The 19,770-nt window shown below is 46.6% G+C and overlaps 1 protein-coding gene across 2 annotated transcripts in view; it reads right to left on the bottom strand.

Annotated features, from left to right (window-relative positions):
- Positions 1–5,848: 5,848 nt before the first annotated feature.
- Bcl2l14 (BCL2-like 14 (apoptosis facilitator)) overlaps positions 5,849–19,770 on the bottom strand; it is a 42,396-nt gene continuing 28,474 nt past the window's right edge. For both annotated transcript variants that reach the window (NM_025778.3, NM_001355686.1), the window contains 4 exons: positions 17,113–17,277; positions 14,437–14,507; positions 12,161–12,427; positions 5,849–6,872 (listed from right to left, as the gene is read on the bottom strand). In NM_025778.3, the coding sequence (NP_080054.1) occupies positions 6,834–6,872; positions 12,161–12,427; positions 14,437–14,507; positions 17,113–17,277 (542 nt within the window). In that variant the 3' untranslated portion in view covers positions 5,849–6,833. The remainder of the gene's footprint in view (positions 6,873–12,160; positions 12,428–14,436; positions 14,508–17,112; positions 17,278–19,770) is intronic.

Below are 19,770 nucleotides of genomic sequence, written 5' to 3'. Positions count from 1 at the left end.
ATTTAAGTTTTACATTTTTTTGAGACTTGTTTTATGGGCCAGACGGTGGTGGTGACAATGCTTGTTTCTCAAGCTCCTGAAGAGAATGTGTACTTTGCTGGTTGGCGGGTTTAGCTCCAAAAGTCGGTGGAATCTCTCATCTTTTCAGTATCCTGATGGATTTTCTGTCATCTCCTGTTTCCAAAAAGAGTTGGAATCACCAAACATCCCTGTGGCTCTGCGTGTTTTATCTTTTTTTTTTTAAGTTTTTGCCTGCATGTAATAGAATTGTTACATTCTCAAAACACGTTCACCCTTTAGCATCGTGTACGGCTTCTCTGTCCATGTGTTCTTTGAAGTCTACTTGTCTGACAGTAATACTCCAGCACACAGCTTCTTGGTACTCCTGTGTATGCTTTTCTGTCCTTTCATTTCCTTTCCTTTGTGTATAGATTAAACAATTTAGAATAAATAAACAGCAGCTGAGGTGACTCAGTAGCTAGAGGCTCACTGGCTGCCAAGCCCAAGGACCTGCGTGGGACCAGCATAGTGGGAGGAAAGAAGTGACCCCTGCATTGCCATACACGTTAAACACATGTAAACAAAAATGGTAGCCCCACAGGCTTTGATGGGGTCTTTATTCTTTTGTTTACTTGTTTTGTGTGTTTTGAGACAGCCTTTGATGGCCTGGAGCTTGCTTTGTAGACCAAGTTGGCCTCACACTCAGAGATCTGCCTACCTCACCTTGAGAGTTGAAGTTAGTTGGAATTTATTCTTATCTGACTGTCTCTTCCCTTTAGTGGAAATGTTTGGCTGTTTCTCTAAAGCAGCTGTCATTGTGACTGTCTACTCCCCCTTTCCGTTCCTCTCTCCTTCCTCCTCCCTATTCCCTCCTCTCTTTGGAAACAGCCTTACTTTGTAATCCAGGCTACCTTTGAACTAGGGTCTTCCTGCTTTCCATTCCTGACAAAGGCTACACGTGTGTTCCACCATGTCCCGCTTTTAGTCTTAACTTCCTTTCCTCTGGCTTCTTTTGAGTTGGCTAACTATGAGTAGAGTTGCATGTCCCACACGGTCTTTCTGGCTGCTTTGTGGTTTACAGGGCTCGCTCCCTGACTGCTGTATTCTACCTGGAAGCAAGTTAGACCTGTTTGCCTGTGCTCTCAGAACGAACCTCAGAAGCAACACTTCCTGTTTCCTTCTTACCCTTTGTCCTCTCCACCCCTCTAACCTCTAAAGTTGAAATTAGGTAAACATTACCATCAGCCAAATAGCCGCACACACCTGTAATCCCAGCACTTGGGAGGTAGAAGCAAGATCGGGAATTCAAGGTCATCTCAGCTATGCACAGTGGGAGGTCAGCCTGAGCTGTGAGATACCCCGTCACAGTGACAAGCCTTACAACCAGTTTTAAATGTACATGTCCATGGTATTAAACATTCATAATGTTTCCACTCATTTCCGTAACTTTATTCGTTGTGCGAAGCTGAGCTAGCTTGGTGGGCTTTACCTGTAAGCCTGGACTGTGTGGTGAGAAATCCTGTCACCAAAATAAACAAAAAGCAAATGATAAAAATAGCTATGATGAAAAACAAGGGGCTGGTGAGATGGCTCAGTGGGTTAGAGCACCCGACTGCTCTTCCGAAGGTCCAGAGTTCAAATCCCAGCAACCACATGGTGGCTCACAACCATCCGTAACAAGATCTGACTCCCTCTTCTGGAGTGTCTGAAGACAGCTACAGTGTACTTACATATAATAAATAAATAAATAACAAAAAAAAATTTAAAAAAAAAAAAAAAGAAAAACAAAAAAACTACTCATCAAAATAACCCCCGTCTGCCGTGCCTGGAAGCCTCCATTCGACTTCCTTGTCTAATAGGATCTACGTTAGCCCTTCAAATGAGTGACAGGATAGATGCCTCTCTGCCACTCACCTGTGTCACTTGGCATGATGCTTTCAAGGTTTTGTAGGATGTTAGAATTTTCTTCCTTTTTTCTTTTTTTAAGGCCAAATAATATTTTAAATGTACCAAACTTTTGTTTATCCAGCTGTTTCTTGAAGGGCAATTGGATAGTTTGAGTATTGTAGGTGTCGTGGAATAACAGTGCTGTGAACGTTAGTTTCAAGGACTGGAGAGATGATGACTCAGTGGCAAAGCACTTGGCCGTGCTGTTGAGAGTGGAAGTCTTGACTGAATGTATTGTTGACATGAACACAGCCATGTCAAGGACTCCAACACCTCAGACCCCATGGGTGACAAAGCCTTCCAGGGTGAGGCTCAAAGGGATGGCAAAGTTTTCCTCTGGTCCCTCTCTTTGAATGCTGACGGCGTGTGTGGATGCTATCAACCACAGCTTCCTCCTCCAGAATGGCTGCAGCCTGGGATGTTTCCCTATAGAGAACCCCTACCAAAAATTAACTCATCCTGCCTCCTTGTTCAACTAAAGCTACAAACCCACCTTCTTGTATGCATTAGGCATGCTGAGGTTTGGGGCTGCATTTGGTGGCCACTATAATGATCCAAGCGTACCCAATCCCAGCTCTTCTGTATGTGTGTCTGTCCTTTCTTCATTCCCTTGTTGCCCTGGTTAGGTCGATCCCTGAAGCCAGGCAGAGTTCAGCACTACTCAAGCTTGAGGACAGAGTTTGCATCCTCAGAACCCACAGAAATGCTGGACAGGCCGGGTGACTCACCAATAACTCCAGTGATTAGAAGGCAGATGGGGGAATTTTCACACCAGGCTCCCTAGTCAGACAAACTGTATTGGTGAGCTATGGGTTTAACTGTTAGATCCTGTCTCAGTGAAAAGACAGAAGGCCCTCCATGTCAACCTCTGGCCTCTACACACATGTGTGCACTTGTGAGTGCATTCACAATGTGCCCCCACTCTCATCTATACACACCACACATATACTCGAGAAAAATAAAATAAAAAATAAATAAAATAAAGTCTCTGTTCAGAGGCTAGCAAGATGGTTGAGCCAGTAAAAGTGCCTGCTGCCTGAGTCTGACTTCAATCCCTGGATGCCTTGGAGAGCAGAGAACTGACTCCTGAAAGATGGTCTCTGATCTCCACATACATGCTGGGACACTCCTTTGCACACACATGCCATGCCCAATAAAATAAAAGTTTAAAGTTATCTGTCCAAGTCTTTGCTTTCAATTCTGCAGGATATATAATATAATTACTATACTATATATTAATTCTGTTTTTAGTCTCTTGAGTAATTATTTTACTATTTCCAACTCCACCACTGTTGGAAGAGCTAAGAGTTGATGGCTGCTAATTGAGGGAGAGTTATTGGACAGCCACATACCTATATGCATATTAGCATCGTTAATTGGGTTCAGGGGATTAATAATGATTATATACATCGTATATATACATATTATATACACATACACAACATCATTGTCCCCTTGAGTGTAAGATCCTCCAGTCACAGCCTCCTGTCTGCTGCTATACCCAGCTTATCCCTTCTGTTCTATCTTTTGAGACAGGATCTGTCTGCCCTGGAACTCAGAGATTCGCCTGCGTTTGCCTCTCAAGAGATGAGCTTTAAGGTGTGCCTTGCCTTGATGTGCTGAAAAACGTTTAATTCGTGTTTGTACAATGTGTTTCCGTGTGTGTGTGCATATGAATTCGTTTGTGTGAATTCAGGTGCGTGTGTGCTGCACGTGGAGGATCGTAGTGTGCATGTGGAAGTCAGAAACAACCTTGGGTGCTAGACTTCATCTGCTACCTTATTTTGTCATAGGACCGGCCTCTTAGTTGTTTTCCCTTTGCAGACACCATGCTTGCTGGCCTGAAGGGGTCTGGAGATTGTCCTGACTCTGTCCTTTATCTCCCCATTGGAGTACTGGGGTTACGGATGCTCATTTTATGTAGGTTCTAGAGATTTGAAACCTGGTCCTCGTGCTTGTATGCCCAGCTCTTTTACTCCGTAAGTCATCTTCCCAGCCCAAGCATTCAAATCTTATTAACGTAGAAATAAATGTCCCCTTTTGCCTTTGAGACCTGTGTGTGTGTGTGTGTGTGTGTGTGTGTGTGTGTGTGTGTGTGTGTGTGTGTGTGAAGGCCAGAAATCAAACAAATGTCTCCCTCAATCAGTAATTTTCCACCATATTTTGCAAAACAGGGTCTCTTCTTGCACTCAGAGTTTACTGACTCAGCTAGACTGGCTGGTCTGCAGACCCTGCCTTCATGTCTCCACGTCTCCATCACTGAGATTACCAGTGTGTGCCCCCACATCCGTCTACTACACCGGCAATGAATGGGGCATTGTGCAGCAAGCATTTCCCTGCAGAGAAATTCTGAGTGTTCCGCCTAGTCTTCAAACTGGCGTCCCTCCTGGCCCTGTGAGCTCTGGAGTGCTCTTTTCAGTACTTCCAGATGTACAGGTTGATCTGTGCTCATCTGAGGGCTGTCTGCAGCTTGGGGTGCGATTTTCCTCCCCACGTTCCCTGGACTCTGAAGCCTCCTCGTCGGTTCTGGCTAAGAGACTCTGGGTGGTTCCCCTGTTGGAGTAAAGCCGGGGAATGTTTTCCATGCCTCATTCTAAAGCAATCACGGACTCATGTAGCTTCTCATCTGTCAGCATCCAGGTCTCCACTACCATCCTGGTCTCGTTTATTTTGTCTGCAATTAAACCGAAGCCTTAAGCAGGAGAGCAGATCTGGTTACTGTCGTCACAGCATCCTGACTAGAGGCTGCGCATGCTTCTGGAATCACATGCGGTGTTTGTTATGACTCCGAGTATCTTGGGCCACACTCCAGTTGTACTGATTTACAAGCTGTGGCAGAGAGGCTGGGGTCTGGCTTGCAACCGTGTGCCAAGGAGATGCCTGGTGTCAGATGTGTAAAGCCAAACTGCATCTGTGCAAAAGAGCTCCCCGAGCCACTGAGAAAGGCTGTGTGCGCCGGTTCACAGGACGCAGCGCACTAAATCCAACGTCTGCAGGGGGAATGCGTTGGATCACCCTCGAGAAAAGACATCCAAATACAGCCCTGTGGCAGCCAACGGAGCGTCAGTAAATGACGCACGGGGGAGGGGGGGGGGAATGAAGGAGTAAATTTGGATTTGGAGAACTCGGGGAAGGAGGCTGGCACGCAAGCACATTCCAAGTGGAGAGGATGTTGTTCAGGACCCAAGGTGCAGAGATGCGTGACACATTTGGGAAGCTTAATTGTTTGGCTGGACAAAAGACAGAGAACAGGGACGCAGAGGAGAAAACAAAGGAGGAACACATTCCTCTTATGGTGCGGTTAGTGATGCCTTTGATAACAGACCGGCTCCTTCCTCATTGATCTATCTGTTCAGGCTACATTCTAGGTGCCAGCTATCCAAAAATGTGTAAGAACCTGTAAAAAATTTTTTTGAGGCAGGATCTTACTCTGTAGATCAGATTAGCTTGGAACTTGCAAGCCTTCTGCCTCAGCCTCTCTTGAGTATTGGAAACTCAAATGTCTGTCTAAATGTTTTGGGGTGTTTTTTTTGGGGGGGGGTCTTTTTTTTCCCAGTCATACTATCAATAGCAAAAGAGCAACCTGTAATTGCTTCAAGAGAGTGGGGCCCTTTGAACTGAGCTGTGGGCGGCTCACAGTAGGAGTGGGGCAGTCAGTTAACACTAACTAGGTCCTAAGAACTCTAGGTCCTGAGCTCTTTATGTAGGTTAGCACATTTGGTCTTCAGAGAAGCCCTACTACGATAACTTACTATTTTAATAGAAAACATTTTTGGAAGGGGAGTGTCGAGACAAAGTCTTGAACTCATTATGTATGTCTGGTTGGCCCCAGTCTTGCGGCCCTCCCACCTCAGCCTCCTGAAAGCTTGGGTTACAGGCAACTCTTTTTCCAGCAAACTTTCAATTTATTTATTTTATTAATTACCAACCATTATGCTACTTCTAAGGGGTCCTAATAGTCCAGAGCTCAGGCTGGGGAGGTAGCACTGTGGGTAAAGTGCTAGCCACAGAAGTGTGAGGACCTGGATTTGAATCCACAGCACCGACCTAAAACGCTGCGTGTCACAGGGTACACCTGCAACCCTAGTGCTGTGGCTGTAAGGGAGGAGGCGGAGGCGGGACACTCCCAGACGCTCAGGAGTGATCCAGCCTGGGTAAGAAGCTATGCACAAAGAGGAAGATGAAAACTAGCACCCGAGGTTGACCTCTGTATCTTCTTGTGGTACCTGTGTGCCCTTGCTCTCGATCGCACTGATGTGGTGGGGTGCAGGTATATCACACAGAGAAATCTGTGAAGATGGCTTTGTACCAAATGGACTTTGTCAAGGTACCACAGTAGTTTTTGAGAGGACGGGTTAGCAAGACTTAAGCTAGCTAGACATAACAGCAAACTCAGGTTTTTCTCTCTGACATGAATAGGGCTGTCTTCCTGAGGGTAAGCTTGACACGAGACAGTAATCAGGGCATCCCAGGTGCAGTATAAGGAACAAATAGTGTTAGAGACTAAAAAGTAAGCACACACATATTTATCGTTTCACCTCCATGAGACCGACAGACACGTGCCGAACGAATGCTTCCACTGGTGTAGCAACAGGATGGTTTCCGTTCTCAACATTTAGAGGTAAAACAATCACTTATCTTTATGGAGCCCCTCACACATTCAGTGGAGGACTCGAGTGCCCTCAGCGAAGTCCGTGCTACTGAGTTCTATGAGCTGAAGAGAGCAAGGCCTCTCCCGATGCCTCTTGAGTCAAAGGAAAGATGGTTCTCTAGACACTGTCTGCTGGGTATGTTTTAACTTTCTCCTGAAGTCTATGGTAAGAGTGGTGGGCACACAGAACCACTGTTGCACAAGGGACCTTCCAGGCGACAGGTCTTTGGCTATTTCAGTCTACTTCTTCATGTGAGATCCCAAGTATTTTTTCCTAAAGGGAGGAAGGGAAAGAAAATGCATAAAATTGCAAGTTTGACCCACTGCTGAGGTGAAAACACGGGCTGGGGTTGGGGAGGGCGTGGGAAGGGAGGAGGCTTGGCATCCTTGGTGTGTGCCTGCAGAGAAAGCACGGCTAAGGCCCCCCTGTTACACATCTGGGGCTAACAAGCAGCTGTATGAAATACTTGAAGGCTTTGAGACCCCTTTAAGAGTCCCCAAAGTAAGTGAAGAAGCACTGATTGTGACCGAGGCTGGAAACTTCTTCCATAGGAGCAATGGAAGATGAAGGCCACAGGAGTTCATGTGGCTGTGTGAATACACGCCTCACTCAACAACAAAGGAGTTAGCTATGAAGGGTCACTCCTGCAGATGCTTGCGTTGAACACTTAGCCCTGCTGACTACGCTGTTTTCTCAGGTTGGTGGAACCTTTAAAGGGTGGAGCATTACTGGAGGACGTGGACTAGAGAGTGAACCTTGACGTTTTAGAGCCTAGCTCTGCTGCCTGATTGCTCTGTGCTTCCTGTTTACCCAGGATGTCTCAACTTCACACTCCCACCACCATGCAGCTGCCCTCCCCTCCATGGCTCTGTCACCCCTTCAAACCATGAGACAAAATAACCCTTCCCCTCTCAGTTCACTTCCTGCTCTGCTCTGAGAAAAGTAGCTAAAGGGGCAGGACTTGGAGATGGAGTTTGCCTCTTCGGTGACTGATCAAGCCCCCCACTGTACAAGTACTGGTTCAACATCCTTGGTGTATGTAAAGTAACAGGAGAGGTGAGGCCAGGAGGCACCCTGTACTGGCTGGGTTTGTGTGTCAGCTTGACACAAGCTGGAGTTATCACAGAGAAAGGAGCCTCCCTTGAGGAAATGCCTCCATGAGATCCAGCTATAAGGCATTTTCTCAATTAGTGATCAAGGGTGGGAGGGCCCATGGTGGGCAGTGCCATACCTGGGCTGGTGGTCCTGGGTTCTATAAGAAAGCAAGCTGAGCAAGCCAGGGGAAGCAAGCCAGTAAGTAGCACCCTCCCTGGCCTTTGCATCAGCTCCTGCCTCCAAGTTCCTGCCCTGTGTGAGTTCCTGTCCTGACTTCCTTTGGTGATGAACAGCAATGTGGAAGTGTAAGCTGAATAAATCCTTTCCTCCCCAACTTGCTCTTGGTCATGTTTTGTGCAGGACTAGAAATCCTGACTAACTAAGACACATCCATCATATTGTCCTAGGCAAACTGAAGTTGAGTGGGGAAGATTAATTGCGAGCCCAGGAAACCTGCAATATGGAGACAAGAGCCCAGAGCTTCCTCCCTCCCCACTCCTTCCCCGGTTCTCCTCCCTTACCTCCTCCTCCTCTTCCTCCCTCCTCCAACCCCCCCCCCCCCACTCCATCTCTCCTTCCCTTCTTTCATTTTGAGACATGGTCTCACTCTGTAGTCTAGGCTAGCCTCAGTTTCACAGCTATCATCCTATCTCAGCCCTGAGAGCTGGGATTATGCATATATCAGCACACCCAGCTCACACTTCCCTAGGTGGTATCAGTTTATGTGTGTTCACAAACATCCCTTTTCAATAGTCCTTAGTTTTCCAATGCTTTCCTGGCACTTCGGCAAAGTCAGTTCTCAATATCACTTCTTTCTCTCTCCTCTAGTTGACGTTCTCCAAATTAAGCCAACCTAAGGCCGAGAGCTAAGATTAAGGCTCATCACAACCAGGGCGGGCAGGGGCGGGCGGGCGGGCGGGCGGCCGTTCACTGGGGAGGGTGCTTGCCTCACACTCTCAAAGCCTTTCAGTTTGAGCTCCAGAACTGGCAGAAATAAAGAAAGACCGAAATCCTAGCACTTAGGAGATAGAGGGAGGAAGCCCAGGAACTCAATGACAGTCTGAGCTACAGGAGATTCTGTTTCAAAAAACAAAAGCAAAAATTACATAAATAAAAAGAATGGAAGGGACAAAACCAATCAAACAAACAAATAGGTACTGGGAGATAACTTAGCAGTGGAGCACAGATTACCATGTACATGTGAGGCCCTGGAGTCAACCCCTAAGAAGACATACGTGTACACACACACACACACACACACACACACACACACACACAAAATGACAGACACATATACACAGACATACACACAGACACACACACATACATATGTACACACAAATTACAGACACACATACATAGACATACACACAAACACAGACACACACAGAGACACACATATGTACACACACATATATGCACACACACATACATATATACACAGAGACATACATGTACACACACATACACACAAAAAATTACAGACACACATATATATACATACACATGCACATATACACACGCAGACACACATATATAAACATAGAGACACATACACACACACAGAGGCACACATGCACACACATACACACACACACACACCCGTCAGCAGCCACATGAACATCTAATCTCTAAAACGCCCCCTCCAAATTCCTCCAGAAGGACTCATCGGCCTCCTCTGACTGACTCTTCTTTTCTCTCTAGCTAGCAGCCAAGTTAAATGTTAAAATATCTGCCTTCACTTCTCCTTTTGTCTGATTACTGGAATTAGAACCATTTAAAAAAATATTTACCAAAAATATAATTTTACCATAAAATTCTCCCTGCGAACGTGCATAGCTTAATGGCTCTTCCTCTTGGGAACTGTACAACTGTCACCCCTGACCCGAGGACCCTTTCACCACTCCCGAATGAAACCTTATGCCTACTAGTGGCCAGCCCCAGTCCCTCACTGTCGGCTCTGTTTCTGTGAGTGATTATTTTGGACATTTTATAGGAATAGAACCATATAACCAGGGGCATTCCTGTCTGGATTCCTAGCGTAATGATTTTTTTTCCAGTTTTACTTTTATTTTTCAATCATTGTATATGCATGTGTGTCTGGGAGTGTGGCCACGTAAGTATGGGGTCCCACAGAGGCCAGAAGGCGGCACTGGAACCCTGGGGCCTGGCGTTACAGGTAGTCATGGATGGTGGGAATCAAACCTGGATCCTCTGAAATGACAGCAAATGCTCTTAACCCCCGAGCCAGCCCTCCAGCCCAGCATAAGGTTTCCTAAGGTCCACGGGGCTTTATTTCCTTTTGTGGCTCGGTCCTATTCCACCATGTAGTGTGAGCTCCCTTCTGCTAACTGCCATTATTAATTGATGGGCACTGCAGTTGTTTCTGCTTCACAGCTATTGCAAATAGCGAATACTGCCATGAACACTTATGTTCATGTTCTGGGTGAAAATCTGTTTTCCGTTTCTGGGGTGTGCAGGTGGTAGCTTCATTTTACTTCTTGTGGTGTCAGGGATCAAACTCACTGCGTTTGCCTGCTGAGTGTGTATTCTACCACTGGGCTACACACCCAGCTCCTGGTGACTCTACTTAACTGTAGTTAACAATTTGCTAACTGCCAGATTGTTCCCCCAAGGAGCTGTATGGTTCTGCAATCCAACCAACGACGTAATCAGGGGGATTCCAGTTCCCACAGCCTCACAGATAATCCTTGCCGCAAGCATCCCAGAGGGTAGAGTTCTTCAGCTTTTTGGCTTACATCTCCCCACAACTGAAGTGAGCACGCAAGTGTCTTTTCCTTTGCTTGTTGACTATTTCTATAGCCTCCTGAGAGAAACAGTGTACAAATCTATTGAGCATTTAAAAAATTAAATTACTTGTCTTTTTTTAAGTATAGTGGAATTGTAAGAGTTCATTATGTCTTCTGGATGTAAATCATTTATTTCAACATATGACCTGCAAAAATAGTGCCCCATTCTGCATGCCTGCCTCCACAACTTAACACTTTTTATCAGTCATTTGGTTTGAGTTCATTTTGTTCTCTTCCCTCCCTCACTCTTCCTCCCTCCCTCCCTTCTCACTCTCTCTCTCTCCTCCAATCTGTTTCCCTCTTCAATTCCTATCCTCATTTCCTTCTCCTCCTCTCCTATTTTCTCTCCCCCCCTCACCTCCCCTTCTCCTCCTTTCCTCCCCCTGCCCCTCCCTGCTCCATACTGGGGATCGAACCCAGAGCCTCATACAGGCCAAACACACACAGCCATAGCATCACCGAGCTACATCCCTGGTCATTCCGCTTTTCATCCCCCACCCCCTCACAGTGGTCAGGAAAGAAAGGCAGCAGAGGGACTCAATGGTCTCTTGACAAGAAGAAGGGGGAACTGAACTACTGTTGAGGGATCTAATCCTTTCAGAATTAGTCAGGCAGCTTGAACTTGGGGGTGGTTAGCACACTGCCCAGTTGTCAAACCTGCTGTGAAAGTGAGAAGCAGCAATGGGTAGAAGGCTGGGCTAAGTTAAGTGGGGTGCCACTGAGGACAGTGGCAGGATTTTCAGCTCAGTGGAAAAGGTGTGCCACACTTCCCAGCCTGTGAGGAAGACCATATCTAAAGCCGACTCAATTCTGCTGGCCCCTGGAACACAGTATGAAAGAAGCCCAAGGATAATGAGTGAGGGCTCTTCCTCCTAAGACTAACATTGACTTCTTGGGAATGAAAGCTCTGGAGAGACCATCTTTTCCAAGTTGGTCAATCTTGAATATGCTAGTTTGTGGGGGATCTCAGGGTACAGAGATCAGTGAAGGAGGAAGGGCTGAGGCTGAGGCCCAGAAGGAAGGAAGCTGTTACAATTGCTCTCAGCTTATCAAAAATAGATCCAAGTCCAGTTGTTCACTCTCCAGTTTTGTGTCCGTATGCCCCTGTTGAGATCTAAGCAGCAATGCTGGAATACCGCAAGCCTGAATCTCCGTGGGAAGATCAGCCCACATCCCGTAGCATCAAGGAGTGTGAACAAGTGTGCCCTGCCTTCATCTGGCCAGCAGAATTCTGCTGCTGCAGAGTTAGTGAGAACAGACATGGCATCCACTGGAACATGTCTCACCAGCTCCTCATTTCCTGCTTCCTCTAACCCTCCCCCCCCCCTATGACGTACACTCTGGGAGCTCAGTAAATATTTGTGGACAAAGAAGATCATTGCTAAAAATATGTTCCGGTGGATGGGACTTGTCTCTTGCCACTTGAGACCCTCTTCACAGATGTGGTCCCTCCGTCTTATAAAATCTTGTCATCCATCCCTTATTAGAGAAGCTGTGTGTGTGTGTGTGTGTGTGTGTGTGTGTGTGTGTTTTAAGGTCTCTCATTGCGTAGTCCAGGCTGCTCCCAAACTCACACTCTTCCTGCCTGGGCTTCCCAAGTGCACATATGTGCCACAGTGCCCTGATGAAGGGATTTTCTTTGTGGGTTGAACTTACCCATCCGCCATTCTGCTGAACCCAGGGGGAGAAGTACTCTCTTAGGTACTTGGTCCCGAAGCCCAGCATTCTATTCATTGGGTGGTTGTCGATGGCCGTGAGCTTGGCGATGGCGTCTATTGCAAGGGCAGCCTTGAAGCCCCGAGCTTTGACCTCTGATTCTCCTCTGGTGTCCACGTCCCTCAGGAACAGGTCTGTGATGGTCTTGAACGTTGAGTAGGACAGCCCGTCCTGGAAGCTGCTCATCAAAGCCTTGTCTTTCTTTATCTGTGTACAAGAGGAGAAGCAATTGGGAGGCATGGGAAGGCCATTCTTGCACCCCAAAGCACCAGCAGAGAGACCTTGGACTGCAGTGCCAACCTGGCACCACATCTCACAGAGCCAAGTGGAGCCATGAACCTGCTCTGTTAATCCCTTCCATGGGTACAAATAAGGACAAAACTAAAAATTTTACTCAATGCTCAGATACCTCCCAGGCACCAGAGATGGGCAGGAGTCATGGTTGATGAAGACTCAAGTTCTCACCCATGGGGCCCACAGTCTAGTGGAAATGGCAAAATAGCGCTGTGTGCTTTTCAAAAGGCAGGATGATGGATGGGGTCCAAGACTGAGGGCATGCCCTCTGCCTCATCCTCTCAGTGCAGTTTCATTTGTCATGTCTATTGATTTCCTCTCTGAACAAGCATAATGATAGCACGGTGTTAGTCATGGAGGAGGAGACCTGGGGGCACAGTGGAGCCAGGGAAGACTCCCCACGTGCATTTGTTCACTAAAAATAAAAGGAGGCGGGGCTGGTGAGATGGCTCAGTGGGTACTTACTGCCAAGCCCCAGTTAGACCCCTAGGATCCATGGTAGAAGGAGAACACAGACCCTCTGATTTCCATGTGTTTTCATGGCACATGTACACCCCACCTCACCTCCACATGAATAAATAAACGTACAGAAAAAAAAATCCAGATTCCTTTCCCATTATTCAACCCAGTTGATTTCACCTCCAGCATCCTCCCCTCTGTTCTCGTTTCCTTTGGATTGCTATGCTTCTCTTGTTTTGTTGTTGGTTTTGAGACAGGCTCTTACTCTGGAGCTCAGGCTAGCTTGAAGCCCCAAGTGTGGGATTATAGATGTGTGCTACCATGCCTAGTACCACATTAATCATTTTCCACTGGTTGTTGGTGTTTAATAGCAATTTCTACAGATGAAGCAATTCCTTCACAAGGTAATCCTTGACTGGATGGGTGGCCATGAGTACCAGAGAGTTGAGTCTCATGCTGAGGGGCTGTGAACTGCTGGAACAGCTGCTTGAGTTCCATATCTATGATGTTATCAGATTCTTGTTTCCTCTGAGGCTCACCCTAGCCCTGCCAGTGATGCCAAAGCTCACACACTCTGCTCTCTTCTCGTTAGCCCAGTACCCTCAGTTTTCACTCCACACCTTCCCTAGGCCCTCTGTACCTTTTTTTTTCTCTATGACCTAGGCACATGTCTGCCAAGGCTGTTGGAAGAAGAGCTGTGATCCTGCCGAGACTGCTACCAGTTAATTCTGCTTTCCCCTTCTGCAAAAGCCCACACACATTGTCTCTGGACCCGACTTCCTCCCAACAGGTCTTGACCACAAAAGAAAAATCTATAAGCTAGATCCTGATTGACAGACCCGAGAGATGGGTAATTATCTGTGGGCACAAGACACAGACGATGTCTTCTGACAACACTATGAGTTTGTTCTTCAATGTCACCTGGGGACAGCTGCCTCACTGATGAAAAGGGTGGGTCTCCACTTCTCCACTTCAATGGGTTCCCTAAGTTGCACTAGACTGCCCCCACTAGGTGAACTGCTAAGAGAGACTTTAGGCGGGCACAGTCCAACAACTGTATGGGAGGATTTCCGAGAGGATCCCAGCCTTTGACTAGCCATGAGACACACATCCAGGCTGCTGGGCAATTGCAAACATACAGAATCCCCTGAGACTCAGTTACACGGGGAAAGAGGGTGATAAAACTCATGCAGCAAGTTTTCATTTTCCGACGTCTCCTCTTACAAGAACACAGTTGCGTTCCTAGTTTCCAGAGATTCCAAGGAGGCTCTAGAAGACTTCCTTATGCTTCCCAAAGTGATTCATTCTTGAGATGCTGCCAGCATGAAGATGTGGACTCCAAGGGAAATACAATTTAGGACTAAGTAAGTAGAAGCCAGGACTCTGCAGAGGATGAGGGTTAGAGCCTGGCTCACAATTCCTTGTCCTGCCCTAGTGCGTAGGTGCAGACAGGAGCTCCGTACCTCTCTTCCCAACTGATCCCCCGAGAATTTCAGCAGCTCAACAATCTTGCTTATTATTTGGTCTTCTCCATCTGTTGGGGATGATAAAAATTCCAGTTATTTCTTTATAAATGTTTCTTTCTAGTGGCAAGGTGTGTGTCTTGGTTAGGGATGAAGAGGGAAGCAAGCATTCACGTCCTTAGTTGATAAATCTCACCATTCATGACTTCTGCAGTCCCATCCCTTGTTTTCTTCACCGGGTCCTTCCTATCCTTCCCTGAGAAACTTACCACTATATGAATCCTGTTGAAGACATCAGTTCCACGACACATAATCACGTCCATGAAGATTCTTAGGAGACATTTCCCTCTTATTTGTATTTAATTTTTATTTTTCCACTAGGTTATAGTTACAGCCCATTTCCACCCACATGGTGGGGGTCAAAACCAGGGCCTCCTGCTTTCTAGGCCAAAGCTCCACCACTGAGCCCCAACCCCAGCCCTCCTTCCTCTTTTCCTCCTACCTCCTCAGCAGATGCTACTTATGTGAAGTATACAGCCCTTGTGTGTGTGTGTGTGTGTGTGTGTGTGTGTGTGTGTGTGCCCACGTGCATGTAGAAACATTGGCAGTCTTCCTCCATTTTTTTCTACCTTAGCTTTTGAGACCGGAGCTCTTACTGAACTGGTGCTGAGCTGAGCTGGACCGACTGGCTAGATGGTCCTTGTGCCACACACACAAGCACACGCCCCTATGCATAGCTTCGTATAGGAGCTGGGGCTCTGAACTCAGGCTCTGGGCACAGAGAACACCTTACCAGCTGAATCAACTTCCCAGGCCCATATGTGCCACATCTGATTATAATCCTACCATTGTCAGAATGCGTGGAGCCAAATTTAAGCCCAAATGCAGAGTGACATTTTCTTGGGGACTAATCTCCTTCTTAAGCTCATTTTATTCCCTTATGTGGTTTTCCTTTCTTTTCTTTTCTTTTTTTTATGTTACTTTTAAGCTTGGTTGGTTTTTATGTGACTACAATTTATACTCTCTCACTCCATGTCTCTACAAGGTGGGACACGTGGGAATGAAAAGAACAAATTCCTGAGGTCCCCAAGGCTGGAATGGCAGTTGGATTAAAACATAGCTGCCCCTGACATGGCCTATGAGGGTTCTCCTTCCACAGCTTGCTACTTCGTAAACATAACCGTGAAAATGATCGTCACTACAGAACAGAATCCAAACGGAACAGCCAGAAACTGAGCGAATCGAGTTTCTGACTTACGGCCCCGTCTCTTGAAGCTACGGGACCCACAAGTTTGTCTTGGCTAGAGGCAAGGGAGACCAGGGAATAAATGTAGCCAGGCCCAAGAAGGTGTAGGGCAGAGGAGAGGAGAGTGATGTCCTGGACTCACAACCCTGAGAGAAAACGCCTGTAAATCTCCATAGCCCTGTCTGCTTCTGTCTCTCTGGGAAAGACAGAGTACTGGAGTCTTGGGTTCCTCCTGTAGGCAGGGAGGAGTGCCTTGGCTTTAGCTTGCCTGACGGGATCAGTTTCTACCTCCCAGGCACATTTGGGACGGCAATAAAGCCTCAGCTCTTTCTTGTTAGCGTGCTTGGAGGGCTCCCCACTCAAAGCCTCTTTGGCATTTTTTTTTGGTTTCGGATAGACAGCAGACAGTGGAAAAAATCCACACCCTGTCTCAAGGTCTGAGATAAACGACGCCTTCGTGGAGAGAATTCTGCTCTATCCTTCACTGTGCTAAAGACCCCGGAGGCACTTTGGCACTTCTAGGGGCTGAGGAGAGAGAGCTGAGACAAAGGTCAGCAATGAAGGAAGGCAAACCCGGCTCCCTTCAGTGCTTCCCTCTGATCCCAGGGTTTCCCTAAGGCTTCTAGAGTCTGTAGTAGTCTCAGCCATTGCTACAGTGTACCCAGTGACTGATCTAATTTAGTCCCCAATTCTCCCTTTTTTCAGCACCTTCTGAATCAGACCTGGGGTTGCTGAATCAAAAATGAATTGTTTCCCACAGGTTCACGCTTTGAATGCCTGTCCTCAATGGTTGGCACTGTTTGGGAAGGTTGTGGAGGTTTAGGGGGTGGGGCCTGCCTGGAGGAAGTGGAAAACTGAGGGCGGGCCTGTGGGGGTATATTATGACTGGCCACTTCCTGCTTTCTTTGCTTCCTGATTGACTACAGAATGAACATCCACCATCTTCTGTACTCTGCAGCCATGTTCTTCTGCCTAAATGTATGTGGCCAACAACCATTGAATGCAACTCTCTGAAATCCTAAGACAAAATAAATTTTTTTCTCCCTTACATTGCTGCTGGTAGGCATTTCTCTCACAATGGCAAGAAAAATAAATATGTCTGACCATACTGGGTGTTTCACAGGGGTCCTGGGTTGGCTGATGCTCTAACTCTATGTACTAGTGTGATTAGAGCTAGTCCTCTTCTCCCTCCATGGGAGACTTTTCTTCTGACTTAGCAGTGGGCTGACATGTTGGCCAACAAGCTAATGGCATTCCTGTGTCTTGGGTGATGTCTTAAGCCAGAGCTCAAGGTCTCCATCGTGTTGCCTTCAAGTGGGCTGAGATTCCCAATTTGCAGAGCCCCGAGCTGTGTCCACACAAACACACCCAGACACTTCTGTCTGGCACATGCTCAACCCAACACACTCAACTCAGCAAGGAGGGCTTACCTTTATTCTTAGAGTCACAAGGTCCTTCAAACCTGAAGTACAGAATCTCCGAGACCCTCTCTTTGAGCTTGCTTCCTCCCTGGCTGTGGATGACATCTGGTGGTGGCCAGGAGTAAACAATTTCAGCCACTCTGTTGGCAATACAAGCCACTTTGGAATCCACAACTGAAACAAGAAAGCACTGCTCAGAGGCCATCCCCAGAACTGGGGATGCAGTGTGGACTTCTGGTTGTTTAGGATGAAGAGGCCAGCCTCAGATAAAAGGACTATGCCCAGGAGTTTGTGTTTGAAGCGGGACAGTCTTCAGAAGGGACTAGCAATTCCCCATAGGCTGGGGTAAGGGGGCAGTATACAGGGGCCCTTCCACACCTTCATCTTTTCTCCCTTGCAAAGAAATGCACCCAACATGGCGTGGGGTGCTAGCATTGCTTGAAAGAATGTTCTTGGTGCTTTTATTTTTATTAAGCTTAATTACATTTGAGGGTAACCTTTATACATTGGAGAAGGAGAGGTGATCTCTCAGTTCCCAGGAAAGTGTTCAGTAGTCTGATACTCCTTGCTTTTATAGTCACAAATTTCCCCTTAAGTTTAATAGAAAACATTCAAGTAATGCTTATAGGTAAACAAGGCTTCATACACACGACCACATCTGTCACCTCAGCACTCAGGAGTCCAGGGCTGCAAGGTCGTGAGTGTCAGACCAGCACAGACTACAGATAGCTCAGAAAAGTGTGTAACATACAACTCATCTTTCCTGAATTTGTAAGCCAGGAAGGGATGTACTGTGTGTTTCCACTCAAGGAAGGAAGATTTACACGGCATAGACTCAAGTTATAGCCACCCAGAAACAATGCAGCTTTGTATCCGCTTGGGGAAGGCGGGGTAGAGCAGGCAGGTACTTGGCTGACTTGTTGGGTAGTCACTGGTGTTCCACCAATCAGCTCACTGTAGGAACTTGAAGTGGTTCTGTGTTTGGTCCCAAGTGGAGTAGCTGAGTGTAATCATACTGTATTTGGAGAAGAGCATTCATTCACAGTAATTAATGATGGGGGTGGGTCAAGAGGTAGGGGTTAGTCTTGGCTACATAGCGAGGTCCTATCTCAAATAAGTAGTAAATAAACCCATACATACATACATATATGTATATTTGTATATATATATATATATATACACACATATCCAAATAATCTAGAATAATCTAGAAAGAAAGCCATCTCTGCCTTTCTCTTTTCTTTCTACTTGAATGGAGATATGATATCTAGAATCTCCACAGCCCTGTAGAATATGTTCTTCAGAACATCCAACATATAATTAGATATGCATAAAACTATGTATTATGGGAGCTGGAGAGATGGCTCAGCACTGGCTGCTCTTCCAGAAGTCCTGAGTTCAATTCCCAGCAACCACATAGTGGCTCACAACCATCTGTAATGGGATCCAATGCCCTCTTCTGGTGTGTCTGAAGACAGTGACAGTGTACTCATACATAAATAAATCTTAAAACAAAAACCTCTCTGTATTATGGTTATATACATTGTAATATATGGTTATTAAGCCTAAGATACAATTTAGCCAATAAACCCACTCTCTCAAATTTAGTTTTTATTCTTAATCTCATCTGAAATTTATTTTTCTTCTTTCTAAAAGGGGAGGAGATGATGTGAGTGATTTCTTTTGAAAAGTTAGGAGGGAAAGCCAAACAATACTTTTGTCATTTCCTCTAGGAAATGCGGAAGGAAGGCTGTGGAAACTTCCTGTCTCTGTGCAGGCCACAGTGACCCCTAAAGCCAGGTCATTGGGGCCTCCAGCTCTGATCCACAGTTGCTGACGCATGCGTGGGAAGACAGGGCAGGAGAGGAGGGCGGAACCCCTCTTGCTGTGGCCTCAGCCACCCGTGCATTTAGAAGCAGATGAACAAATCTGAGAAGATGGCTTCGTGTGGTTCAGGCAGTGTGTCCGCCACAAAGTCTCACTGCCTCTTGAGTGATGGGTTCTGCGTATTCTTAGGAGCCTGCATCCTCGCAGTCTAACTGAAGAAGTTCCCTTGGTCACAGGCTGGTTTGGAGCCATCCATGTCCATGCAGGGCTGATTCCAACTTAGAATGATCACAGCCCTTTAAAACTGAGCCGTTACTGCCATCTGCTGACTAACTATGGACAAGTTTCCTAGGCCCAACAAACCTGGCAGGAAGGGGCTCTGCTGAGGTGGGAGTGGGTGGGATGGCGGGAGAAGCGTCTGCTGAGGTAAAGGGCACTTCAGTGGTGGTAAAGTGGGTGGAGGTAAAGCCCTCAGTGATAGTACAATTTCTTTTTTCCTAACAAGGGAAGACTTTATCAGTTTTTTTAAAAAAAGAATAGTTTACATTTTTTGAAAAACTTCCCTTTTTAAAAGATTGTCTGCACGCATACCAGAAGATGGCATCGGATCCCATGGGACTATAGTTACACACTTTGTGAGCTAGCACATGGGTGCTGGGATTTGAACTCAGGACCTCTGGAAGAGCAGCAGTGCTCTTAACTGCTGAGCCATCTCTCCAGCCCGGTGGCTTATGTTCTGAAAAGTATTTTGTTTCTTTTCAGTTTTCCAAGACAATCTTACAGTATAACCCTAAGCTGGCCTCCAACTTGTTAAGTACCCCAGGCTAGCCTAGAACTGGC

Source organism: Mus musculus, chromosome 6 (genome assembly GCF_000001635.26).
Source record: "Mus musculus strain C57BL/6J chromosome 6, GRCm38.p6 C57BL/6J".
In the NCBI taxonomy this organism is placed as follows: domain Eukaryota; kingdom Metazoa; phylum Chordata; class Mammalia; order Rodentia; family Muridae; genus Mus; species Mus musculus.
This window is presented reverse-complemented; position numbering and strand designations above follow the sequence as displayed.